General features: G+C 43.9%; 1 protein-coding gene across 3 annotated transcripts in view; it reads right to left on the bottom strand.

Moving 5' to 3' along the window:
- Positions 1 to 18,935, bottom strand: part of LOC120807266 (E3 ubiquitin-protein ligase RNF123) — a 144,728-nt gene that overhangs the window by 109,723 nt on the left and 16,070 nt on the right. For all 3 annotated transcript variants that reach the window (XM_040159050.1, XM_040159049.1, XM_040159052.1), the window contains exons 19-27: positions 18,483 to 18,554; positions 17,489 to 17,609; positions 16,510 to 16,611; positions 8,951 to 9,051; positions 8,478 to 8,670; positions 6,750 to 6,895; positions 1,717 to 1,800; positions 244 to 351; positions 1 to 131 (exon numbers count right to left, since the gene is read on the bottom strand). The exon at positions 1 to 131 is cut by the window's left edge and continues 47 nt beyond it. In XM_040159050.1, coding sequence (XP_040014984.1) covers positions 1 to 131; positions 244 to 351; positions 1,717 to 1,800; positions 6,750 to 6,895; positions 8,478 to 8,670; positions 8,951 to 9,051; positions 16,510 to 16,611; positions 17,489 to 17,609; positions 18,483 to 18,554 — 1,058 coding nt within the window. The remainder of the gene's footprint in view (positions 132 to 243; positions 352 to 1,716; positions 1,801 to 6,749; positions 6,896 to 8,477; positions 8,671 to 8,950; positions 9,052 to 16,509; positions 16,612 to 17,488; positions 17,610 to 18,482; positions 18,555 to 18,935) is intronic.

Below are 18,935 nucleotides of genomic sequence, written 5' to 3'. Positions count from 1 at the left end.
GCGCTGTATGCGTTCATGGCTACGTTGAGGTAGAACTCCGGAGCAAAGGCGAACAAGGAGCCGGTGTTGTCGGCGTGTTCAATGGTGCGAATACAAACACACAGAAGCCAGTACACGTCCAGCATCTTCTCCTGCACAGAGACACACACGGATGGCGAGAGTGAGACACAACCGTAAGCTGACTAGAAACGACAAGAATCCCTGACCCGAGGACCAAACGCTGACAGTGAGGAGCTGGATCACCTTGGAGTAGATGGTGGCGTTGATCCAGGCCAGTCTTCTGCTGAGGTGGTTCAGCTTCTCTGCAAAAACCTTCTGGCTTTTCTGGAGCTCCTCCAGGATGTCTGGTCTCTGAAGGAAACAACATGCAGGAAGATATTGACCTCAGCCTGATACAAATTACTGTGCCACTGCAGTTTTTCAGCTGAACGGGGCCTTTACTTCGACAACACCCGGGCAGAGGCACTGACAGATACGTCGGTCAGACAGATGGCGGCGGTAACCTGTGTGCTCGTGTATGTTTTTAAGGTTAGTCACACTGGACCGGAGCTGCTGCCAAACTTTAAAAGTCAGGAGGTTAGCGAGGGAAACAGAAAGGTAAAGTTCAGGTCAGCGATTTTGTTGTGCTGTGCAAAGGACTTGCAGATAACTTTATACTGCATCTTCTAATTTTACTCGCTCACCGTCAGTCTGTGGCTGTGGTCTCTCTCCCTCTGCCTGATAAGAAACTGATGTCAGTTCTCTCATATGTTAAATTTCAGTGTGCGACGATAAAACTGATGCTGAGATTTGTAGAAATGTCGGTTCCCTCCTCGTGCATTTTTCTACCCTGAACAGAAATACTTTAAAATACATATTGGATGAGACCAAATAACTGCATTTCTCCGCGACGCTGCTTTTCTTCCAATCTTCTGGAAAAAAAACCAGGACGAACACGATTTGACTGGTTAGTGCCTGAAAAAGGCCAGAAATCCTGAGTAGAAATCCTCCCGTGTGCAGACTTGTTCTCACTGTCTCGGTGGGGGTGACACACCGGCTGTCTGGGTGTTCTCCACCACTGTCGGCATCACAAACAGAGGGCAGTGCAGACAGGAACATGGGCGGACGCTGACACGACTGTCAGCACAGAGCTCCTCCTCACGTCGCTACGAGAATATTAACATTTGCAGGTGTAAGGATGATATTCCTATTCACAGAAAACCTAAACTATGGTATCTAAAATATCTGCCCCGCTGTTAAGAGACTCTTCCCTAGTGTTAATTACAGCTATTACAATTTGCATAATCATATAAGGGGCTGGCTTTGTTGCACACTTACTGCGTAATCTGGACTGTCTCACCACTTTTATTTACCTGCAACCCTACGCATACATTTATTTGTTTCCTCTGTACTTCTACAAATGATTGTAGAGCTACCTCCTCCGATCATGTCACCGTTGAGTTTGCTGCTGACGCTCGTGCCCCACATGATGCTAATGAGACCAGCCACTACAACGGGCTGACAGGTGTGTTGACTGGAGCACGGCCAATTATCTTCACCTGAGCACCAACAGACGAAAAGACAGCATCTCTGACTTAACGACGAGTCCCCACAACCATCACGCAACTGCTTGTATAATGACTGACACTGAAGAGCCACTGAGCAACACACTGAACCTCAACAATCCCCAGAGAAATGAAATCATAAGAAACGAGGGGACAACATGACCGAGCTTACGCGTGCAGGGCATCGAGCGATCTTCTCCTCCGTGTCCTTCAGTGCCACGGCGTACTCATGGACGTCGTCAGAAACCACCACCATCTGGAGGGAAAGGAGAGAAACACCCATAACGTACCGTGTCGTTTCTACAGCTCTGATTCTCCTTGTTGGGACATTTTATCTGCGTTTATTATTTAGCTTTAATAAACAGGCTCATTTCTTCGTGTGAAATGATTCAACTTCATTGAATATGTAGAGGAATGAAGTACAAAAAATACAGAACAGTAAATAACAAACTATGAGGGAGCTGCTAATTGAGCTTTCTTTAATGTATAAAACAAAGCAAAAACACCCAAAGTAGAAACAGAAATGCTACATAAACCTCTGGATACGTAAACCTCTGGATTGTCATGTTCAGTCTCCTCTATAGAAACCTGATGATACTGCTGACCTGATATTTACCAGCTTTACGCTCCATCAGCTGCATGAATTACGTGTTATTTTAGTGAGAAAACTGACCTGTCACTGTGGAGAGAGGGTTTTTAAAATCCTACACTGATAACGTGGTAGCTGAGAGAGTTTCTTGTAGGTAAATAAGACACAAAAACAGCACGTCTCTACTCAGGCCATCAGAAAGCCCTTGTTAAACAGAATAAATCTCCCTTTCTGAACTAAAAACATCAGTCCTGCACAGTTTGACTGACACGGCTCATCCCCACAGTCTGCTGAGATGACGACCAATAAAATGGCGTGAAATGCCTAAACCGTAAAAAACACACAAATCCCAACACCGAGCAGCACATTTCCAAACAGAGCCATGTCATCACATGGCATTATGGGGCTATAAAGGCCGTGGCCACTTGCAGCACTTGTGGGTTGTATTTTTAAATTGGAAAAGGGACGCGGCAATAACAGAGGTCAAGAGGCCGCGCTGTCAGGAAGGACAATTTCTGTTTCAGCGGCAGACGAGACATCGGGAGGATTACTTGGAGACGAGAAGGAAGATAAAAGAGATGAAAGATTCATAGAAGAACACAGAGAGGCCGCCAGGAAGAGGAACGGGTAGAGGAATGCAAGTTAAATAATAATAACGCATTTACCTGGGTACAAATTCCAAAAATACTTGTTAATATTTAATCTGCCAGAAAGACATTCACAGAGAAGGTCGTATATAACCCAACAAAACAGAGACAGTAAAAGCCACCACAGAAAGTCTGTCACTGAGGATTACCACACCACAGGTGACAAAGCAGGCTGGGTCTGTTTTACAGTCAACTCTCCCACTGAACAAGGGCATTTATGAGGGAATCTCTGACGCTGTGCGTTTCTGGACGCTAACGACAAGACCAAGCTGCTTGGTGTCTCCCTCTCTCCTCTTTCTCTCGCCAACAGCTGCTAGACTGTAAATCTGTCTAAGATGTCGAGAGCCGGATCGCCGTGAGGAGCAGAGCGCTGTGAGCTTCGACACCAGTCCATCCGGGCCAGTCTGGGACGATCGGACGCCTCCCGATGGGACCGATGACGGAGAAGAACCTGAACATCTGAGGTGCCAAAAATGTCTGCCCAGTGAAGCGGAGGACGAGATGAGAGCAGCTTTAGAAGCAGTCACAGTTAATGATCAGGATAGTTACAGTCATGTTTAGCCTGACTTCACTTTTTTTTTACATTAATTTTTAATAGTTACATAACGACGTCACAGATGTGCAAATGAGCATGTGAGGTGATCTAGTGACTCTTGGAGAGAGACGCTGTCTCAGCTTCTAGATCCCATCTTAAAACAGGCTTTGTCTGACGTGTTAGCTCCGGTTTCCATGTTTCACTCTCGCTGCCTGCTTTACCTTATGGACGGTTTTTCATGCTGTTTTTTATGCGTGTGAATGTCTTTTTAATGGCGTCTCCCTGCTCTGTAAAAGCCATTTCTGCTCCCTGCTTGAAAAATGCTATACCAATGAAATCATATGATTATTTTTGGCATCACTTCCCCGGTTATCCATTAGTTCCAGGACAGAGTGCAGGATTTTACTTCAAAGCCCGAGCAGATACTCCTCACAAACACTTTCTACTTCTCCCTACGTGCACTCATTCCTCCTGCTCACTCACTCAGAAAATATTTTCCATCAGCCGCAGCCCCTTGCCATCACTGACTCATCCCAATACAGATACTAGATAACAACAAATAACCGCTCCATCCTTTTCCAACTCTCATTTTCGACTGAGAGCTTATAGCCTGACATCAGGGAAGCGTGGAAGATGAGACCGGAGCAGCTTTCTTCTGCGGTTCAACAACACCTGAGACAGTTTACACCAAAAGTCAGAGCAGGGACGAATCTAAACCAGCTGCTGTGGGAAGAAGCAGCAGACAGAGAATGAGCCGTGGAACAAGGTGGAGGCGCAGAGAGAAAGAGTAGAGTAGAGGAGATACGGTTCACAGAGCAGATGCATGTAACACGGTGAAATTACCTCCAAGACCAAGGGACTTACTGTGTTTACGTCTTCTCTGTTTTCTTCTCATAGCTTCCTGACTAAATGTACATTTTGGTCTTTTTCCAAAAAGACTCAGTCCTTCATTAAACTAAAGAAACAACATAGAAGTCTTTTATGTTGTCATGGTTGAGCTAATGTGAACAAAATACACTGTTTAACTTATAACAGTGTTTACTTGATGACAGTCTGTTTTTAACTGGCCTCTAACTGATCTTTCTCTGAAAAGGAACCTCTAACTGCAGCCGGAAGATTAATGTTGGGCACTAAAGAGTAAAATATTTCCCTCTGAAATGTAGCATGAAGAGGACAAAGTACGAGTAGCTCAAAAGCACAGTACTTGAGTAAATGTACTCAGATGCTCTCCATCACCGCTTAGTGCACATAACATCCTCCAGTTACGTTATTCCTGTCGTCATTTGAGAACCGCCTGATGAAGCTGCAAGCTATTTAAATGCCACCTTTCAGAATATATACTGTAGCGTTCTGAAAGGTCACGTTTCACAGTCGGTGATTTACAGGACAGTGAGATCTGGCCTGACGTCTCCTTATCGATTGTAAAATAAATATTTCACATGCTTCGGGCTCAAATTCCAACTTGTCCACTTATTCGGTGCATGGAGGAGTTTTTAACTGTGTGTTACCATGTTTGGCAAGAAAAGGGACGGTCGGACAACCTCACCGTTAATATGCCGCGGCTGCACGAGTCAATGAGGTCAGAGAGCTGACAGTTGCTTCTCAGAGTCTATCCGGCCACAGACACAGCCTCCATGTGAAGGTCAGATTCTTACAGATGAATAAAATATGCAGCATTAACCTTTTGTGTCCGTATCCTGACAGATGCTCCCATCCCATAATATGCTCCTCCAATCTGTGTTTAGATACAAGGCCCCCGGAGCTGAGCAGAACTACCCATCTTCAAAGGCAGCGTCTCTCATTTATGTGAAGCCCCCTGGAAGACAATCAAAACACCAGGCCTCACGTCTACATCAGATCTGCTCAGGCTAAACTCCACCGGCTGAGCGCACGCGCTCGATAGGCAGTTTCATCTGAATGCCGCGGCCGTCCAGCCACGGCCACTGGCGCACAGTTCATACAGTGGCAGAAAAGTCCGAGAGCCTTGGATTGGGTAACTGGTGGAACCTCATCCAGCTCTTCAGCAGCGGTGGATCCGACCGTTGGACCGTTCTTCCCACAGATCAGACGCGTTCTCAGGACGTCTGGTGTGAGCGGCTCTCTGAGCTCCTTCCACAGCATCTCTGTCGGGTTAAGGTCTGGGCTCCGACCGGACCGCTCCGGAAGGTGGATTTTCTTTGTGTGAAGTCGTTCTGTAGCAGGTTGACTTCCATGTTTAGGGTCATCGTCCTGCTGCGTCACCCGACTTCTACTGAGCATCAGCAGCCCTGACGTCATCCTGTCAGACCTCTGGGAAGATGTTTTCATGTCGGTGCAGAGCCCTTTTGACTCCGGACGCAGAGCAGCGTGTTCTTCCCAGATAAATCCACCTTAGTTTCATCGGCCCGCAGAACATTTTCCCTGTGGTTCTGCGGAGAGTCCAGCTGCTCTTTGTGACACCGCTTCCTCACGTAAACATTCATCATACCTCAAACCTTTACAAGAGTAAAAGAAAAACACACACACACACACACACACACACACACACACACACACACACACACACCGACGTGTCCAAGCCAGACCGGGTACGTTTGCTGACCTGCAGCCTGGAGAGGCAGAGCTCCAGCTACATTAATCCTGAAGACACCGTCTGCTTGTGTCTTTATGGCTTGGTTAGTTGTGTAACAGTGTAACTGCTCTATGATCAACGATGATGGATAAATATCCCGCTTAACGTTTTTATTTAACACTTTACAGTTCACTTCTGTCTTTGGATGGAGAACGCAGCATTTGATTTTATCCTCCCATAAGCGAACCTGTGTGACTTGTGATCTGCTGTTTTCTCTCCTGCATCGACACACACACACACACACACAGTGCAGTACAGGTATTGAGGCAATGAGTGAAACCGTCTACATGACGGTCACTACAGCAGGAATTTATTTAACCTGCACGTACTGAGGATAGTCGGCATTCCAACAGTCATATTAGCATCAGTTGCCATGGAGAGTACAAATTGGTTAATATTGAGAATCTTGAATAAGGATCATGATGCAAACAGGTGCATCAGCAGTTCCTCAACTCACTAACTGATCAATTTATGCCTGAACTCCATTGATGCCACTGAAATGACACAGAGACGTAATTTTACTGAACAATGAACAACAAAAACAACTAAATCGGCAGAAATCCGATGCCTGTCCAGTTGGTCTCCTCGGGATCGGGATTGGTGAAGTTTCTGAGTCATGTCTTGTTTCTGTCAAACTTCTATCCACCTGAAGACCAACTATTCCTCCTGTAACCTCTTTGTAATTGCAGACACAAGGCGGGAACTGATGAGCTCAGGTCTTCTTCACTGAAACCGTTTTTCCTGTGACAACCTGAGGCTCAGTCGCTTCAGATTAGAGACGACAAACAGCAAAGTAGAAACACTTGTGTCGAGACAAACTCACCTTTCCCAGCTGCTGATGAACACTCAGGTTGTACATCATCACGATCCCATCAACTATCTCCAGCAGGGACTTATCTGCGATTGGCTGATCGGGCTCCTCCAGCGGTCGCCCCAGCAACAGGCCGTTGTTACCATGGCTTCCCTCGACTTCGGGTTGAACAGAGAGGAAACAAACAGGAAGGAATAGGTTGACAAAAACAAGAGAGTACAGGTGTAGAGTACGCCGGACTGCATCTGCCCGTGGTGGCGTAGCCCCTCACTGGACCTGGAAGTGAATAAAAATGCAGCCCCACAAAGACAATAAAATCTGATCAATGTGAGACCTGAAGCACTAACATGTGACGTCACGTGATGCACGTGAGACTGGTCACATTATATACGATGCGAGGTGTTTTTGTCCACGAGAGGAAAAGGGTCTAAAGGAAAGCTCCACCAGCAGAGACGGGCTCCATGGCAAACACCTCAGATATAAATGTCTGGACAGCAGCAGATGGCTGCTGGCACCACAGATACCAAACGGATCAACTACAGACCCCAAGTGGTTTTATACACTTCTGTTTACACTTAGTCGCACATGCGCTGGTTTTAATGTTGTGGCTGATCACAATCTGTCTTTGTTTACCAGCTACAGACAAATCAGTGGCCATGCGAGAACCACTCATCCAACAGATTTGTTCTTAATTCAGCAGAATGTTCTCTGAGGAACAAATGAAACTGGTGAGTGGTCCAGACCTGTCCTATGATCCCGGAACGGATTTTGTCCGCCTGGGAACAAACACTGAAATCATGATCTGAATGAATTCAGAGTTTAAATTATGTAACAGTCATCAACTAACATAAAAATAAATGAAATAAAACTAATGTAAACTTTGTCGTCATCATCATCATCGTCGTCATCATGGCTGCCAATTTACTCATAGTGTTGACAAGGTTTTGTCTTCTATTTTTTACGATTTTCAGCTCAGTCGTTGCCCCGGAGTCTTTCTGCAGGTCTCCGTCCTGAACAACTCATCGCACCGACAGCGTAACAGCATCTGCTGCATAATATTCTCTCCTTCATCCCCACTGCTATATCTATCCCCTCAGATACATCTCCCTCCTCCCACTCTTTTTTAGTGTCTAACCTCATGACAGCCTGTTAAAATGTCCTCGGCAGCTGTATTAATAATATTTTCTCATTATTTCAGCTCCTCTAAAACGACCACTGACTCTGCTAAACCAGATATTTGACAGCAGGATGTGTGAAATTATTCTTCTTCGGTGACATGATTGTGAATGAAATATGTCCTACAAGTGAAACAGAACAGAAAGCCTTAGAAGTCATTTTAGCGGCGCTGATTATGCCGATGGTGGAATCTCACGAACGGGTGACATTCATCACGCTCACGAGAGATTTACTCATGTTTTTGCATGATGTCCGTGATGATTCTTTTACTAACAAATCAGTGACACAGTTTCAACTTGCTGGCGGAATTTCTTTCATATTCTGCCTCCGTATTAAAGCTGGTTCATGAACTGAAGCATGGTGTGCACCCACAGCCAGGGTACGGTTCAGAAACTACAGTTATTACAGCACACATCAACTTATCCCAGCTCTTCTGAAATACAGTTGTGAATGTTAATTTAAAGTACAAAGCGTCAAACCCTCTGCAAAACACCCCCCGAATCTAACTACGAGTTTAAGTCCAGGACCCTCGTCTGTCAGTCAGCGTAATGTTCAGTTACTCACTGTCCTCCTCGGTCCTCTGCTCCACGGTGAGGGTGCGAACCTTCACCTTCTCCGGCTGAGCGAGGGGTCGTCTGGGAGTCATCAGACTGACGGCGGCCGTGCTCAGGAACCGGTTGGCCCGACCCAAGGTGGGAGAACTCAACCAGCTGGGCCTCGCCAGAGCTCCACCCATCGCTGCCGCACCAAACGGCCTCTGACATCACAAAATTGAGTCCAGTATTAGGACGCGTAAGACTTACAGGACTGATCCCTGATCAGCTGCAACGTACTGTCTACTGTGTGTCTGAGTCATAATCCTTAAGAATTCTGATACTGTTCGTGGTCGGCATCGTTTCTTTCTTTCTTATCTGATGTGCCTCGTTTGTTGACAGATGTTCACTGGTTTTTCTAGGCCTGAATGTTTGTTGATTTTATTCTTTTTTTGGGAATTAAATAAAAAGTTATCTAGATGTAATTACTGAATGGACCCAAACCTGTGCTGCTCCACTCTCCTCATCCTCGTCCAGGTCATCCATAGACGTGGCCTGGATCTCTGCAGGGTCGATGATAATGTTGGCTTTACTGGCCAAGTCATCTGGTAGATTAAAAAGAATATATTTATCATTTTAAAGCAACCCTTCGGTTTGGTTCAGAGCTTTCATTTCCCCCTACATGCAGCTGAGAAGAGAAGGAAAGAAAGATCTGACTAATTCAGAACCACGACTGCATCATCCTGTCAGGACACACAAGAAAACATGAAAGAGAAAACATCCAGAGACAAAAAGGACAGATAGACAGCTATCACTCTAACGTCCAAAACATGTCTCTGTTTCCTGTCAGTTTATAACGGACGTCATGTTCACTCCTGACAAATGCAGCAAACAGATTTTACATCACCATCAGTAAAAACCTGTTTTCTTGTTTTGGTTGCTGAGCAGTTCAAGGGCTCAGAAAAGAAGTGCAATGTTTTTATGGAATTTCTTTTTTTTTTGACCAAAGTAAAGTAAAAAACCTTCACTTAGAGCAGGAGAAACCTTTGCTAGCAGGCAGTAGATCCCTCTCAAGCTCCAGCGCTGCAGGCTTCACAGTACAGAGTCCAGTAAATACTGGACCTGGCTCTGACAGCGAGCAGACAGCAGGACCGATCTACGCCAGGCCCCCAACTTCTTTTATTTTACCTATTCGTTTATTTTTTTATTATTATTACTGCTATTCTCAATGATATTAATTTACGTTTTTTAATCCTTCTTTTAATGAAAAAATATTTATATTTTGGCTATATCCATATTTTTGATATTATTATTTGTAAAGTCAAAACTCACACGCAATAAACAAATAAATATTTGTTTTCATTTAGAACTCGGCTTGATTTAAATAATAATGCCATGAAAAATGGAAATCTGTTAAATCTGTTTAACAGCCAGTTAGGCTTCAAACACAACTTCTTTTTTCTTTAATATTGTTCTGAATGTATAGTAAATCAACGTAGGTATTCATACGGTGCTTTGGTAGAACTGTATCTGAACATGGTCGTGTCAATAAAGCTCTCTGAACCGAGGTGAATGGAACTCAGTTGACATGTAAAGGCCACGACAGTCAGGAAAACAAAATTCAAGTCTTCCTTATTTCACTCTTGGCCTCCTGGTGTGTGGACGCCAGCGTTGTTTACACGTGACTAAGGACAGAAATCAAACAATTGCAGCTCTCAAAATTAGTAGCAGCTTATAAGGCACAAATACTGAAAATTAGAAATATATAAGTGCTACTGCTGTTTTGTAATTAATAAAAGTATCTTCCAACCTCACTTCTATCTTCATTACGACCCGGGTGCTTCATGAGTAAATCAAAAGGCCATTTAAAAAATTTTTTTTTTAAAAAAACTCATTTCCTATCGTAGCAGCAAGAAAAAACAGTTTTCATAGAACCATAACAGGATGATACACAAAAATCTCTTCTGGTTATGTCCTTATGAGTGAACAGTCATCATAAACAAACGATGTTTCTCTGTTGACTGAAATCCCCTTAAGATACAGAACGAACGTGCGGTCCTATCCTCATTTGAAAGCCAAATGTATCCAAATGAATCTCTGGTTATGTTTCTCCTGCAGTCATCCATCTTCAAGTGATAACCTCCGTTTTCCAGCATGGTTCAACCCAAAACATCCGCTGCGTACAAGTAGCCAAATGATATTCATATTTGAAAAGCTGGAACCAGTGAACTTTGCCATTCTTGCCTTAAAAAAATGACTCGAAATGATTAATCAGCTATCAATGCAGCTGCTGAAATTTCTGTCGACTTATCAATTAATCCAGTAATTGTTGCAGCTCTGAATACGTCAATTAAAAAAAAAAAAAAAAACACCAACGCAAATACTTCTGAGATCCAAAAAACAAAACAAGTCCCATAAAAACAAAAAAAGCCGGCAAACCCTCTGCTGATAAACCCTGCCCCGTTTGTTTCATTCCTCTCATGTGTACTTCATTCAGATGGAAAAGTCCTGCCTGGCATCAATCAAACTGATCAGCGAGCTAATCAATAAATGAGGTCAAGCTTAGTTAACAACAGACGACACATCATCATAAGAGCGGCTAGTGGGTGATGAACGGCCCAGGAATTTATAGAGCTAAATGATGGGGGATGTTAATCAAGCCTTGATTAATGCAGGTAGAGAAGTGCAAGATGGACACAAATACTGATGAGAGAAGAAAGAAAAAAGCGAGGGATCGAGAGAGAGGTGGAAAGAGGAAGAGCAGAGCGTGTGCAGAGGAGGAGGATAAAAAGGCAGAAATTCTACGTGAAAGAGTTAAATCAGGGAAAGAGAAAGCCGAGAGGAGTGGGAGGAAAGTCGACCTAAAGAAATCAAATGAAAGCAGTAGAGAGCGTCTGTTCACACTGACGTACACTCAGGTTGGTGCTGCCTGGTCACTAACTAACGCTCCATGTAGACACACACACACACACACACACACACACACACACACACACGCACACACACAGCTATGTGTGAAAACTTTAAACTCCATAGGATCTTCAATAAAAACACTAAAAACACATCTTTAGATTCACAACACAATGTTGTGAGCATGATCTTTATTTATGGCAACATGTAATTCTGTTAAAATTACGATGACATGATGTGTCCACATCGCTCCTCCTTCCCCAGCAACAACCAGGAAAAGAACATTTAGTGGGTTTGGAACCAAATTTAGCGCTAATTTTAACCGGACTTCCACAAAAGAAAATACAAAAGAAAATTCACAAAAGAGTGTGAACTACTGCGCAGCAAACCCTGAAACTGGCTCACCTAAATGGAATGCAGCCTTTACTAATGTCGTCACTTCCACCTGTGCTTTTCCCGCTTGGACATTAGTAAAGCTTGGCTGCTGTAACAAAAAGCCTATTCTCTTTGTCTTTCTCCAGCCGATGCCATTAAACCACCACAGAAGAAGAGGACACGGCGAGATGAGGTCATTAGAAGAGCTGCAGTCGAAGCCCAGATGATGGGAAACCGTGTGGAGGACTGAAGCGCTCCTACTTTCATACAGTATCCTCTTGATGCTCAAGATGGTTGCTTAACACATGAACAGATGACACAGGTGGCAAAACGACGGCATAGCACACAGCCAAGTGTTTGCATCTCTTGCATTCCTGCAATCGTTTGCTTCTCTTTGTAGCCGTTTGCATCTCTTCGTGGTAGTTTTACATCTCTTACCACATAGTTGTTTTGTGTATCTTTGTGGTCATTTAGCGTCACTTTGTAGCTGTGTTGCGTCTCTTTGTAGCTGTGTTGCGTCTCTTTGTAGCTGCTTTGCGTCTCTTTATATTCATTTTGCGTCTCTTCGTGTTGGTTTTACATCTCTTACCACATAGTTGTTTTGTATCTCTTTGTGGTCGTTTGTCGTTTTTGGGGTAAGTTAGCGTCTCTTTGTGGTCACTTTAAGATGACAAAATAAGATTTACTTGGATAAAGTTCATCATCATTACAAGCTGCCGTCCTGTATCACACAGACAGACCATTAGCATGCCAGTCTGACATCACTATGAGCTGGTGGGCTACGTCAGTCTAGAAGAGGGACCAGGTCAAACACTCCATCATTGCTGAGGCCTTCACAAACACCATGTTCCCTTTAGAGAAACAATCTCACTCCTGCAGAGTCATCTGCACAGTCTCTGGCCTGCTGCTGAGAGCTAAGCTAACTGCTCTGATCGAGCACAAAAGTGTTGCGATACTGAGCCAAAGAGCAGTGAGTATTATCGTCTCACTCCGTTTGAATCATTTGAAGATAAGCAAGACAGTCACACCTCCCCAGGGAACGTGACGGATATTTTGTGTATCTAAAAGCTTCTATTTCTGAATCAGGACAATAATCGTTTGCTTTATCAGCGGCAACCAACATTCAACAGCTCAGAGTCACATGCACTTCTTCTGAATGAAGATATGAACTGATAACAACCCACATCAAGCTCAAGTTACCGGATGCAAAGGAGGAGAGACACAAACAAGTCCTTAAAGTAAGGGAGGGGGCTTCTTGAGTGTGGAAAACAGTTCTGAGTCAGTAGCGAGGTAGTCGGGATTGTTCTGCATGAAACACTCTATTTAATGACCTCCTAAACTCTGCTGGAGTCACAATACGACAAACATAAAACTTTCTGATGAGTTCTTTCCAGCCTGTCAAGAGTTTTAGAAGTCAGAGTCAGTGATGAGGAGTGGGGCTGAGTTTTACTGCAGTGCTTCCTCTATGAGGAACAGAACAACCAAGACTCTGGTTGGAGAGATGGAGGATAATCAAACAAATCTCACTGATAACCAACATTACATTCACAGATGTGGTTATGATGTTAGCATGTGTATACAGTATTTTCAGTCACTGTCTGATACTTCTTTTCTCCTTATCTTCAACATAAAAAAGGGTTATTTATACAAAGGTCAGCTTCATACTGGAGCTTTCACCGTAAAATGAGTTAAAAGAAGAAAACTTTCAACAGCCTTTGAGACTGAAGCAAGAGGAGTTATAGATGACAACACCTACTCATGTATCCCATCCTCTCCATATGATTTGCTGAGGGAAGAGGAGAAGACGAACTTTGTGCCCCTATCCCTCACGACCTACAGGAGGGAGGGCTTCAGCACATTCACACACACCCTCACACAATGTTAGACACTCATTAAATTCAATCCAAAATACCACACGGACACACTCTTCTCAAATAAAACCACACACAACCTATCCTGGTGTTTTGTCCCTGTATTATAGATGCCAGTTCTCAGAAGGTACTTTAAGCGCACTGCCTCTAAAGTTATGACCCCAGATCTGGACCCAGGCCCTTTACTTATCATCCTCGGCTAATCTGAATCAATAGTGACTCAGTGAAGAGCAGTGAATCTTTCCCGGTGGAAAACTTCTGCATTGCTTCATTAACACCTTGCATATGGTGAACATTCGATTTGCTTTAAGGAACAAACCTTATAAAGCTGGCAACCGATAATTACGCACCTGGTAGCTTGAAATTAGAAAACAGATCTACATTTTACACCTTTGTAATATTTCACAGGATCATATCTGTAAAACAAATCCTTTGGCTTGATAATTGTTGAACTGAGCAACAACCAAGTCAATGTTACCTGTATATGACCCAGAGAGTCTACAGCCATACTATGTTAAATCAGCTGCAGCAGATATTTGTACCACCACAAAGAGACATCAAAACCACCACAACAACCACAAAGAGACACCACACCACCACAAAGAAAATGGGGGCCTTTTACTTGTCTATTTCAAGGGGCCCATTTTCAACCAATCCATCGGTGCCTCGACCCAGATAAATGGCAGAAAATTGATGGATGGATTAACCAATTAAAAATACCAACTTGTTAATTTACATTTTTGCAAAATCATGTCCATTTATAAGTCTCCTGTCTATAAACGTTACAGCTAATGTTACTGTCAACAGCAGGCGAGAAAAACATTCAAGACCTTTGTAAATGAAATTTTAAGGACATGAGAAACATCGGCCTCCCTCATCGCTGCTCTAAATAAACCTGAGGACCGGCTCCACCTCTCAGGAAAAATCCAAATGAATGAGCCGCCGCAGCCGGTAATTGATTCCAGCCGTGCCACTCAGTCTTCTTTGGCACTGAATGAACAGCAGATTGCTGGTACAGGGACTCTGCAGAGGGAATATCAATCCACATTACACACCTGTCTCCCACATCTGCTGACGACCACAAGAAAACACCGCGCTTCAGTTCCTCACTTTGACAAGGGAACGCACAAAAACGGCAAAGCTTCTGAAAACATTCATGCAGTGCGGCTCAGTGTTTGAATTTATCTCAATTTAATATTTACACGGCTGCCAGTCTCCTGAGGGAGACCTGACCCCCTGAAGACCCACGAAACCCATTAATTATACATGAATCATTTTAAATAACTTCAGCTTAAATATTGTATGTATTAAATTTTAGAAAAGTTTGTTTTTTGGTTTCACTGGTTTACTGTAAGCATCTAAGAACATAACTAAACTAAATCAGACAGTACAGGATGATGCTGGTTAAGACTGATATATTTTAATAGGATATTAATTATCTGTATTTCTAGGAAATAATGGAAAATAGATTGCAATGAAAAAGTAATCTAAACACACTATGAATTAAAAAAAAAAAACATTACTTTTTATAAAGGTATTTTTTATTGTTCTGGTTCTTTATATCCCACTGCACACACTGGGAATCAATACATGCCTGTGACTGTGTTTCTAATAAACACATAGCAACTGCTCCCTCTAGTGGAGCTCAGTGACACTCAGCAGGAACAACTCTGTAGGGATCTGTTTCATCTGTTACCCTCCTCCTGAGGGTCAAATCCACTCTACATACATGAACGTTAACCCATCTTTCAGTTGATCTCAGCACTCAAAAGTTTAACTGTGGCTAAGAAAGGCTGTCACCTGTGTAAACCAACCAACAAATGAGAAAACAGCCACCTGCCAACCAACCAATGAGAGTACAGCTACCTACCTAGCAACCAATGAGAGTACAGCTACCTACCTACCTACCAACCAACCAACCTTCCAGTGAGAAAACAGCCACCTACCAACCAACCAATGAGAGTACAGCTACCTACCAACTAACCAACCAACCAACCAACCAACCAACCAACCAACCAACCAGAGAAAACAGTCACCTGCCAACCAACCAATGAAAGTACAGTTACCTACCAACCAACAAACCAACCAACGAGAAAACAGCCACCAACCAACCAACCAACCAATGAAAGTACAGTTACCTACCAACCAACAAACCAACCAACGAGAAAACAGCCACCAACCAACCAACCAATGAGAGTACAGCTACCTACCAACCAACCAACAAACCAACCAACGAGAACACAACCACCTACCAACCAACCAGTGAGAGTACAGCTACCTACCAACCAACCAACAAACCAACCAACGAGAACACAACCACCTACCAACCAACCAGTGAGAGTACAGCTACCTACCAACCAACCAACCAACCAACCAACCAACCACCCAACCACCCAGTGAGAAAACAGTCACCTACCAACCAACCAATGAGAGTACAGCCACCTACCAACCAACCAACCAACCAGTGAGAAAACAGCCACCTACCAACCAACCAATGAGAGTACAGCTACCTACCAACTAACCAACAAACCAACTAGTGAGAAAACAGCCACCTACGAACCAATGAGAGTACAACTACCTAACAACTAACCAACCAACCAACGAGAATACAGCCACCTACCAACCAACCACTGAGAGTGCAGCCACCTACCAACCAACCAACTATTCAGAATACGGCTACAAACCAGTCATCCACAGCCGGACACCTGTCTTCCTCTACACACCTCCACAACCCTGTATGTGTGCTTGAGCGTATGCATATGATTTGTTACCTGTTTATATTATGTATGAATGGGATTCATGTTATAATGGTTTTAATCTGGTGTAGTGGTGAAAATAGCATTTTCTACCGTTGACAACTGAAATAGTTTTTAAACCGCTATGCTTCCAAGGTCAAGAGATACCAACCTTTGAGTGTTTTCTTTAAGTGGGAGAGGAGCCCCCCCAGTCTCTGAAGGTCAAAGTAGTCCACCTTCCCATTGTAGAAGAGCTGGGGAGGGACATAGGCCTCTGGAGAAAGAGGGAGATAGCAGGAGAGAGTAATGAGATTGATGAATAGTAAACAAAACAAAAAACAATGCAGTGTGTTTGGGAAAACCAAGACATGACATGATGGATGAAAAGGCAGGAGAGCGATGAGAAAGATCAGCGGGTTAACGGGGGGATCTTCAAAGTGCAAATGTAAACAGAAAAAAAGAGTCAGGGAGGAGCGCATGTGGGCAGAAGGGCAGAAAATGAGCAGAAGATAAAGCAGAAGCCAGAGGTGGAGATAATGGGTGACGGGGGAGCGCGGGCAGAGCAGACAGAGCCGGCACGTTAACAACCTTCATTATCATTCAAGAGCGGCGTATTCACACAGAGCTCCGTCGACCTTACTTTCAGTGATTATGAGACGGGTCCCGAGAGGTGAGGAGCAGAAATGAGGACAATGCAGAGAGGGCGCTCGCACACGCGCGCACACATATACACATTTAATCTGTATACATGCACAACAGGGAGTGATGGATTTAACAGCTGTTTAATGACAATATCTTCCTTTAAAACACCCTAGTGGCTTCACAGGGGGGTGAAGGACTAATGTCTGTCGCTAGAGGAAGCTTTGCGAGGACTAGAGGATGAGAGGGGTGTCGGAGGGTTTAACAGTAGCAGTTAGACATTAACGTCGCCACATCATTTCTTTCTCTAAAGTACGGTGGGGATAAAGTCAATTTAAACGGCACTTACTCTACAGAGTGACCTGAATTAATAAGAAGGATAAAATGCAAAATCCATGTCAGCGCAAGGATTCACCTCCTTTAACAGGACACACCTAAATCATCCCCAATCAGTGTGTCCTGTCCCACACGTGCAGCGCATCAATAAAAGGGAGCACTGCTCTCGGTCGTACCTTCACTGCCGACGCTGCCCGGACTCTTCCTGTTGCCTTCGTCCCAGCAGGCTCTCACAGCCGTGATGAGGCGGTGGAGGAAACACACCATGTACTCCGGAGGACACAGAGCTGTCGGGTGCTGCTTAAGCACACAAGACGCACACATTTTCATCCACATGTAGAAAACACACACTTGAGACAGCGTTTTTATGCAGGGAGATACTGGACGAAACCTGCACCGGAACAAGTGTTTCATCTGAAAATACGTCTTTTTGGCCTGAACCAAAAAATGAAGCTGAAAGTTCACTGTTGTTGTCCAGTGCCGGCCAGTGAAAGAATGAGCTTTGCTTACAGCTCTGGGCTGGTCTGTAACGGGACCAGAATTAAAAGACAACAACGGATCTCTTTTTCTGGCCCAGACACCCTGAACTGAACCTTTAGGAAGCTGAACTATCCTTTTACTGCTGATTACAAACATGACCTGGGCTGAAATTAAATATAATTTTCATCGTTGATTAATCTGCTGATTATTTCCTCGATTCACTGTTTGTCTATAAAATTTCAGCAAACAGTGAAAACTGATCATCCCAGTCTCTCAGAGTCCGACGGAGATTCAGCTTACGGTTCACTGAATGATAGAAGACCCAGAAACCCAGGAAATATTTACATCTGAGAAGCTGGAAACTGAATGTTTGCTTGAGAAATTACTCTACAATCGCTACACGCGTTTGATGCAAACGAATCAAACCCAGAACATCAAAAACCAACCACCTGGATTTAGTTGTCACGTAGTATAATGTAGCTTTTACCGGGACCTTTGTTACTTCCCACCTTGACTGACAGATATTTTAAAATACGCTAAAATACCTGTCAATCAAGACGGGAATGACAGAGGTTTGGCTTTTTGTGTGTCTGTAAAACAGTAATCACAGCCCGGCCGAGCTGTGAGGTGAGAGCAGCACACGTCCTCCAGCCGTCAATCAGGACCACCAACGTGCGAACTTCCTCTTACCCCTCTGTTGCTGGCATTTTCTTGAAGAAACTTCCTGAACTTGTTGAGGAAAATGTAGCGAGACGCTTCTCCCTGAAAAGAGACAGAGAGAGAAAACCGATCAGACCGACGTAATGTTGTCAAAGGCTGCTGTACATACACACAATTAATACACGCAGTACACAGGATGTGACTACTGAGCTAAAAGGAGTCAGTGGTAGACTGTGATAGACTGCTTCCTGTGCTGCTGTACTGTGTGAATGCCCCCTCCGAATCTCATCAAGTCTGATCTTAATCAGAAATTAGACGAACAAACAGCTGATGAAACCTTCTCAGAAAGTAGACGAGGTAAAAAAAAGAAATATCTTTCCAGGCAGCGGTGTGAAGAATTTCAGATGCAAGGATCAATGCAGTGAAAGGTCAATTATAAAACATACAATAAGATCATAAGGACTATGTTTAGCCTTTGCCTTA

The sequence above is a fragment of the Xiphias gladius genome, chromosome 21 (assembly GCF_016859285.1).
Source record: "Xiphias gladius isolate SHS-SW01 ecotype Sanya breed wild chromosome 21, ASM1685928v1, whole genome shotgun sequence".
Taxonomy (NCBI): Eukaryota; Metazoa; Chordata; class Actinopteri; order Istiophoriformes; family Xiphiidae; genus Xiphias; species Xiphias gladius.
Note: the sequence above shows the minus strand (reverse complement) of the source record. Positions and strands in the feature narration are given on the sequence as shown.